Consider the following 9,363-nt stretch of genomic DNA (forward strand, 5'->3'; position numbering starts at 1 on the left):
AAATGATGACGTACATTTCCTCGACTGGGATAAAGGTTTACTTTATGAGCAATTTGTGTGAGGCTTGCAGATTATATTCTTTTTGCTGTGCATTTTAAATCCTCTTTGCCCTCCCCAGGATCTCGCGATGTATGTAGAGATATTCGCGGTGTCAGCATTTATAGCAGAGCAGCTGCAGGAAAGATAGAACGGAGAGGATCGAAATAGATTGAAGGGGCAATTTCGCCTCAGATTTAGCGTAACAGTCCCCACGAAGTTGGCCAAATTTGCTCCAATTCAGCATTGGCTTTGTTTTGTGGCTTATTTTGCCCTCTTGGACCCGCCACATCCCGGTCACCACCTCTTCCGGCTCCTCCCCTCAGGTAGGCGCTTTCGAACAATGCCAACTAAAACTAGCAGACATTCCAACAGCCGTTAACTTACAATTCCATTGTAACATGCCGCCCATTTAGTCTTGGGATTGTTCTCACATCTGTCGGGCCATTTATGCGTTTATTCGTACACTCTGCACTATTTGCATATCTGTTGTTGACCAATACTGACCACTCGTGTGCTTGCGAAGTAGTTGCACAATTGACATTGTCCCAGATCGTCGCACTACCAGCGTCTTGAAACTGCATAATTCCTCGAAGCCTCTGCGCCCTACTGGTTATTTCAAACAGCTCTAAATTGCTAGAGGACTTTGCATCATTTGCACAATTGTTCAAAGAAATTAAGAAATAAATCAATGCATCTGCATTACCACATTACTGGTAATCTCTTATTGCTCACATTCTGATTCTTAGTCTGCTATTACATATAAACACACTGAATTCCAAATTGAATGTTTGCAGTCCTTGACCAACGACTTGCTGTACATTTGAGTGAAGGGCAGCATCACCTCATGGAATTGCAATTTAGTCCAAAATTATAAAAGATTTACATTATAATGTGCTTGATTCCATAGCAGTAAAACCAGAAAACAAGTTTGTGTGCCTCTAAGAATGAAATGAAAAAATAAATCACTAAAAATGAGTCAAAGTAACATTTGAATAATGATTTTTTTTTTAAAGAATATACAATTGTACTATACTGTCGTTAAAATGATAACATGCCCAAAGCACATTCAGTAAGCACATCATTTGCTTATTTTATTTGCATCAATTATGTGACTTTTAAATATATATATATATATATATATATATATATATATATATTTTTTTTTTACAATAACAGAATAATAAATGGAAAAAACCTATGCACTCATATATACAACACACAGCCATATACTGTGCAATTTAGTTTAGCTCTGTGCAAATGTCGCACATTTTGATACCCGGCACATCAGTACTCAAATAGCAAATACGATATTTACATAAATCATGTATTTCGTTTCATTATTTTTTTCATGACGGAGCACCGAATCACCTGCATAAATATATAAATGCGTAACAGAGGTACATTGTACCACTTTGTATTGATTTTTTTTTCGATCTGACGACTGATTTGAGGGTTTCCCAAACCCTTTCAGTCCAAGATCCAAATGAGAACCCAATCTTAGTAATGTTGACATCTGCACATACGTACATCATCCATCCAGCCATCCATGCATTTTCTGTACCGCTTCTCCTCACTAGGGTTGCGGTCGTGCTGGAGCCTATCCCAGCTAACTGCAGGCAGAAGCCGGGTTACACCCTGAACCGGTTGCCAGCTAATCGCAGGGCACATTTAAACAAACAACCATTCGCACTCACATTCACGCCTACGGGCAATTGAGAGTTTTCAATGAACCTACCTCGCATGTTTTTGGGATGTGGGAGGAAACCGGAGAGCCCGGAGAAACTCCACACAGGCGGGGCCGGATTTGAAGCCGGGCCCTCAGAACTGTGAGGCAAATGTTCTCACCGGTCGTCCACCGTGCCGCACGTGAATCAATGATTTAAAAAAAACAAAGATCAATTATGTGCTTGCCTGGCCGTTTTTGGTTGTGACCCAAGTTTGGGAAAGGTCGGGTTGAAAAGTGACGGGCGCCACTAGACTATAGGACAAGTTTCTTAATTGGGCTGCAGAACGAACGCGTTTGTATCCCAGCAGGGCCAAAGTGTCGTTACACAGATTCTGCACGGTCCTGACAATATCATAGCCCAGACGAAGCCTCCAACTCTCAGCCGTCATTCTGGAGTCTCTGGTGGTGGAGTACTTGTAATTCCATTCGAATGGAGCGGACAGATTGCTGTTGGTGTTCCTCTCGATCCATGTTTGCACCCTGTCCTCCATCTCTAGGCCAATAAACTGGTAGAGCTCGTTGGCCCTGTGCTTCGGGTTAAATGCTAGGTCTTCATATCTTACTAAGCGGTAGCGGCCCTGCAGCCAAGTCGGTCTCCGCAAGCCTGCTTCTGCAGATGCCACCATGTCCTGGCAGGTGCTGGTTATCTGGGATAGGTCCACGTATCGCGGTTGCCGCCCTGTCGCGTTCCATATTTTCCAAGCACGGAATTGATCTGAAAACGCTGTCATGCGTGAGGCGAGAATGGCTCTAGGGTCCCTCACCAGGTGGATGATCTTCAGGTCCAGACGTGGATCTTCGGCCAAAGTTCTCAGGTCCCCCACCTCGGGGATCCGAACAGTCTTTATGGCTACCTGGCCTCTGGACAGACATGACTTTGACGCTAAGGTGAGGTTCAACGCACCGCACTTCTTGGAACACCAACTGTCTTCAGGTGAATCAGGTGTCGCTCCTTCCCCTCCTTCCAGACACACTGGAGGAGAACAAAGGGCATGACTAGAGCTTCTACGAAAGAAGGAATTAGTGACATGGTCCTGGGGCTCAGGGCGAATGTAACTCTCCATAAAGTGAAGGTCGCAGTTGTACAAGTTGAGCAGGAGGTCTCTGTATGCTCCCAGGAGGGCCCGGCGGTCCAAAGAACGACGCATCCTGCCGCTGGAGTTTGTGAAGGCCTGCTGGATGTGGTAGAGAGGTTCAAACATGTAAAAGATCTCAGGGTGCTGGTTGAGCAGCTGACCGGTGAAAGACGAACCACTGCGTGTTGTGGCAAAGAGCAGGATATGCTTCCGAGGGGATTCCATGGACATCCAACTCTCATCACACAAGGTTCTCCAATTGGATTCTTTGAGGGGGGGGGAAAGAACAACATGTTTCAGTGCATTGCACACTAAAGCATATTTTCTCTTTTTTTCCAAGGTGAATGTTTGTATTTATAAATGGTACATTGACGACTGCTTTTTAGACGGTTATAGCGGTGCACAATGTTTTTCATGCATCCCCAAATCCTTCTACCCTCAGTCTCGCACTCTCTCTACCCTCTGTCCCTCTATCTTTCTCGAGGCAGATGGACGCCCCACACTGAAACCCCTTTTTCATATTGGTCTTTCCCGGTGGCGTTTGCATGTTCTCCCCACGCTTGTGTGGGTTTTCTACGGGGGCTCTGGCTTTCTTCTGCATTCCAAAAGCATGCGAGGTAGGTTCATTGAAAACTCTCAATTGCCCGTAGGCGTGACCATAGGTGAGCGCGGCCAGTAAATCAATACCACGAATCGCACTTTTCCGACGGAGACCCACGGCCTCAGATTTAGACGTGTGGATTCCCGTCCTGCACAGTCAGCTGCGACCAACGAGGAGTCGTCGGCAGAGTCCAACTTTGTCAGTGTGGACCAAGCTTCTGCTCCAATTGTACAGGTACCAAATGAGCTGTCGTCGAGGGCCTAAATCCCAGTAGTACTGGCTCACTTCTACTGGAAACCATAAGGAACACGGTTGAATGCCTTTCCCAAATCACACCTCCTGGTCGGGGCAAACTTCCATGCATGCCCCAGTATCTTGGCAAGCGTAGCGCGCCGGTGCATTGCACCTCCTGGATCGGTGGTGAGGAAACTGAGCTCACTTCTTCCGTCCTCAGGAAGAGGACACTGTGGATATTCTATATGGTTGCTTCTCGAGAAGGGGGGCGACGACACCAGTCTGGCGGTCCACATGATATTCAAGAGTCGGCCACAACAGTCCCACAGCGTAGCATTTTAGAAGTGAAGAGGGAAAGACTTGTTATTTGGGGAGTCTTATGAGTTCCATTATTTTTAATGACGGAAGATTGGCTCTTTTAAGTGTCAATTCTTTAAGAAATAATCACATAATGTTATCTTTCAATGAGCCTCGATTTAAATTATAACTGAACCTCTTGTGAATTTGTCATGTATCATTTCTTAAGCAACTATTGGGGTCCTTTTAAAACCAAAAATCTTCAGTGTAAATTAAGTGTGTTCAGTGTCATTTTTTATCATTACTGCTAGTTCGGAAAAGGTAAACACGACATGAGGCAATAAAGTATAAATCATTTGGAAGAAGCTTCTTTTCCTGTGATATCTGCAGGGGCTTATGAAATGCTGACTCTCTCTATATAGCACAAACAGCTAACATGTAATTACGACTGATGAGGAGTTGATTGCAAATGGGGGCGCCAGGAACAGGCGTAGGATAGGAAGGGATGAATTCCGAAAAATCGGACGATGATTGTAAACCGAATCACGGATCTTATTTCTTCGTTCACACGTCTACTTGGCAATTTCTCGGGTTAATGATGTGCTTTCCTCGTTCCTTGGCTTCCATTCTGATTTGACCTCAGTCTTGACGGGTTTCACTTTCTTTTATACCCACAACGGGTCCATATTTACCTCCGTCTCTACCACGGACATGGCCTTCTCTCCATTATTAATGTTAGACGCGCGGACCGGTTGTGATACCTCTGTGACGTCTGTTCTGACACCGGTGGACACTCTGACAGGGTCCAGACAGCGAGTCCCTCAGGGTGCGAATGGCCGTGTACTGGACCCCCAGTGAAGCACACACCAGCAGCAACACAGTCTTCCAGGAGCACTCCATCCTGTTCTTCACTCCACCCCCTTTGGCTTTACATCCTTCACACTGATGAGAAACATGTGCGCGCGCACACACACACGCCCACACACACACACACACACACACACACACACCCGGAATGAGAATCCCTTTTGATTGATTTGGTCATCGTTTTACAAGTACAGCTTAGCTTTTGTTCATTTTGTAGGCCTTCTTTTTTTTTTTTTTTTTTTTAAATCAGCTTTTCCCACTTTGTTTGTCTGTTCTGGGTGTTAATAATTATCCACTTATAGGATATTTTAACAATTTCTGTCATCGAGACTAGAGTTGAGCAAAAAAATAAAATAAATAAAGCTTTTGCATGCTAATTTATTCAATATTGTGCGCAAAGTCAAGCAGTCCTGTCGCGACTAGCGCTGTAACTAGCTGGGGGCCTATCGTCGTCCCTAAACAAAAGCAAATTTTAAAAAGCCCTACTAAAATAATCACATTTGAATAACTATTGAAGAACGTCTTGCAATGCTTGTGAGAATGTTCAAGTTAGAGATTTGTTGTATATATCACAGTGGGGCTGCTTTTTGTATCACCATCCCAATATCATATCAAACCGTTGAAGTCCAATAAACTTGAAAGTGAATGTAAGAATTTGTTTTATCCGCAATGAAAATTCAAATGATATATTTTCACATTCAGTGTGATCGTTTCAGATTCGGTTCGACACATTCAATTTCAAATGAGCTGTGACGGACATCCGGGAACTGCAAGGAATAGCAATCGATGGGCGATACGCAGATCTTTAAAATACTGTCGCTGGTTCGAAGATTTGACTTCCCGGGGAATCCCTACGTCACGTGATAAAAAACGAAGACGCTGATTGGCCAAAGACGAGATCTGTGCATCGATTGCTATTCCTTATAGTACCCGGATGTCTGTCACAGCTAATTTGAAACTGAATTTGTGGAGCTGAAATCTGAAAAGATCAAACTGCATGTGAAAATACATCATTTGAATTTTGCTTGCCGATAAAAGAAAAAAAAAAGAAAATCTGACATTCACTTTCAAGTTTATTGGACTTCAGTTAATACAAATTCAAAGGATGTTTTTCAAATTCAGTTCGTAAATTCCAATTCAATTCCTGGTGGCGCATATTTCAGCAGGCTCGGTATACTTGGCACACCGTTGAAAGCCGTTATTTCAGTCACTTTTCCTCTCTTATGGGTAATAATTTAGCCCACATGCTCTGTAGCTGGTGTCTGTGGGTGAGAATGTTAAACTTTCTCTCGCACACTTTTAACCTCTTTGACATAAGGAAGCAAAAGTGGGGTTTTTTCTTTTTCGTTTTTTTTAAAAAAAATATATATCTGCAAATTTCTCAGCCATCCGTTTGTCCCACTCCCGATGCATAAAAGTGACCTAAGAGCCCTGACTTTCCGTCGCTCAAAGTGGCTGTGCACGGGCAAGCACAATCAAAACCACAGGTAAACAATGCATCGTATCACCGACATTATTGCTCTCCTTCTGTCACCCTGCTTTCTAAAATCTGCTCCTTGTTCGTTAATGCTGTTCCCGTGTCCCTGTTACAGATTCATATCTCCAGGAATCGGTCGCATTGAGCTGAGATCAGCTTTTGATGTTGAGTTCATCACAAACAGCACCAAACCAAAGACGTTCACTCTGCGAGCCAGAGAAAAAAAACTGATCTGACATCATAAGCTATTCTGTTTGAGTGCAGTTACAAACTAACAGCAATTACACAATTGAAGCCTTCAGGGGGAAACGGTTTCTTCATGCACTTTCCTTCGGAATAACAGAAATGTTAGCACATACGGTATATGTGAGTATGAAATGTATACATTTTATATTGTGTGACATCTCTTATTTTGCATCTGCTTGGGGGAATGAATCTACAAAAATGACTGCAAATAATGCACATTTTGGACCAAATTCTCTGGAAAGAAAAGGGTGGATGACGGAGAACATCCAATTATTAACTTCCAAATATCTTGGAGACGCCGCGCCTCTATGATTCGCTGAGTGTGTTCTCCACTTGAACAAATAAACCAATCTCCCTAAAGAGACATTTTCTTTTTTCTACCTTTGGAAAAAAGTTGTGCCACAAGGTAGCTGTAAATACGGTACCTTCGGTGCTACACTTTTAAGCCGCTCCTGTGGGCAGTTTGGTAAACAACTCGCTTATTTGGTTAGTGTTTCCCCTGCTGATGCTGATGTATTGTAGTTGACGGGTTTCAAAACAAGAGGGAAATAATTACCTCTGCCTCCTACTGCACTGCATTATTGATGGGAATAACATAGTAGGAAATGGAAAGTAGAAATCTGCTAATGTGAGCCAGTTACACATTACATTCCCATTGCAACATGGAATTAACTATTCTCCCGTGACAAAACAACAAATACAGCAGCAATGTGTGTGTGTGTGTGTGTGTGTGTGTGTGTGTGTGTACCTCCACTCTTACAGAAGCATTTGTACAAATAAATGCCTTCCCTGTATTAGATGGCTTCTTGAAATAAACACCCAATATTCAGTTTAGTAAATAAATGCCCCCTGACCTGTACTTAGGGGAAATAGGATATCTAGAAATCCCACTAACATTAACAGAGTAAACAGAGTTCTTCAGATTCTTTTTCCTGGTCATGTCACATGTTTGCGCAGCCACTTGTTGCTAGGCAGACTGAATACGGCTTTACTCATAACCACCCCATTTGTAGATTAAAAAAATAAATAAAATTGGCACCTGCAGGCCAAATGTTTTGGGCTGTTTAAATTACAGAAACCGGGCTGTATTAGATGTTTCACACATATTGGGTATAAATCAGGGGTCACCAACGGGGTGGACGACACCTTGCCGGTCTGCGAATCAGTCTAAGACGCTTAACGTAAGCACACAAAAAAGCTTCACGTCGCTTAATATCCCAAAAACTGCGATTCGATGTCACCAACATTGAAGTGGCCATAAGTCGAAATAGCCACATACAATTTATCGCATTTTCCAGACATCAAGCGATGTTAAGCATTTTTACGTTAGGCGTTTTATACACTTCGCAAAAACACGCACGCTAGGTTCGCCGAACACGCTCAATTGTCCTGGGTTCACGACGGTGTTCCGTTCCTAATGCGGCAACGTCGTCCGGATTTGTGCACGAATCGGAAACGCTAACGTATGTAAACGTTTACGACTGAGATAACATAGAGCGGTAAACGTGTCGAACGTATTGCCATTCGCGCGAGCTACGCACAATGTGGAACACGAGGCAACGAAGGAGGTCAGAGGTCGATGATGAGGGAGGGACTGAGGGATTAAGGATGCGAGTGATGAAAGAACGTGAGGAGCGTGTGATTTCGACAGTACGGCGTGCTCAGTGAGGTCTTGCATGCTCAGGGCAAAGCTGTTTATCACACACACACTAACTGTCTCTTTACAAAAACAGCAAAACTAAGTCATAACACATCTTCCAAAACAAACAAAAAGTATCCCCACTGTTAATTTGATAAATGATCCTATTTGGGATAGTTTCAAAACTAACATTGGTTATCCCATGCTTCCAAAGTGCACTGGAGAGATAAAGCGGAGCTCCACGGACGAGACGGAGGATGCAGTTTGTCCGGCGCTCTTACTTTAGGAAACACGCAAACACGAAGAAAATGCAAACAGCTCAGGGAAATCTTAATCGGATTATGCTCGTCGCAAAAATGCATTTACTCTCGTGCAGAGAGGAAGAGAGAGAGAGAGAGAGAGAGAGAGAGAGAGAGCCACCACGTGATCTTTCAGTGCGAAATAGCGACAACTGAAACATACTACAATATTAACCAATATCATTTGCAGGTAAAATGCACATGCATAAATACACCTTTCGTAAATGATCAAACGTTAATAGTCTGAACTTCTCGCGAACCTCCGGCGTGATGGGGGGAAAAGAGACGGCACGATCAAAACATGCCGGTTTGTGAGAGGAGGGGAAACCTCCTCACATCATCACTGTCATGTGCAAAACAAACAAACAAACAAACAAACAAACAAAAAAAGTCCGAACGCAGCTCCTCTTATGGACGTACATTCAAGCTCAACGTGCGTAAAAGCCGCAGAAAGAATTGTTTCCTTACCCCGAGTCTGTTTTATTGTGCTGCTTGTCCGGTCTTCTCTGGTGTTTTTTTTTTTTTTTTTTTTAAAGAAATGATTTGCATTTTATTTATTTATTTTACGTATGATGCTGAAGAGCCGGTGCGGGAGTTAGGGATGGAGATGCGCCAAGGATAGAGAGCAGCGGCAGGCTGAGTGGAGGAGGAAGATGATGAAGAGGAGGAGGAGGAGGAGGAGGAGGAGGAGGAGGCAAGAGAGCACACAGGCTCCAACTGGCGTCTCCAGATTGGGTGCAAGATTGTATTGTCGCGCGGCATCCTGCACCTTTCACGTCGCCTATGTTGTGTTGCATCCCGCCTGAATAAACAATGCCTGCTTTTAGTCCACCTGAACCACGGGCGGCTTTTAGTTTCTTAC

The 9,363-nt window shown here is 43.7% G+C and overlaps 1 protein-coding gene across 1 annotated transcript; it reads right to left on the minus strand.

Annotated features, from left to right (window-relative positions):
* Positions 1–1,186: 1,186 nt before the first annotated feature.
* Positions 1,187–9,102, minus strand: si:ch73-62b13.1 (Carbohydrate sulfotransferase 1-like). Its single transcript, XM_061676975.1, has 3 exons — positions 8,970–9,102; positions 4,735–4,915; positions 1,187–3,107 (listed from the first exon to the last, which is right to left on the minus strand). The coding sequence occupies exons 2-3, from the start codon at positions 4,871–4,873 to the stop codon at positions 1,939–1,941; spliced, it is 1,308 nt and encodes a 435-aa protein (XP_061532959.1). The 5' UTR covers positions 4,874–4,915; positions 8,970–9,102; the 3' UTR covers positions 1,187–1,938.
* Positions 9,103–9,363: the final 261 nt, after the last annotated feature.

This window comes from Phycodurus eques, chromosome 5, assembly GCF_024500275.1.
Source record: "Phycodurus eques isolate BA_2022a chromosome 5, UOR_Pequ_1.1, whole genome shotgun sequence".
NCBI classification, from domain to species: domain Eukaryota; kingdom Metazoa; phylum Chordata; class Actinopteri; order Syngnathiformes; family Syngnathidae; genus Phycodurus; species Phycodurus eques.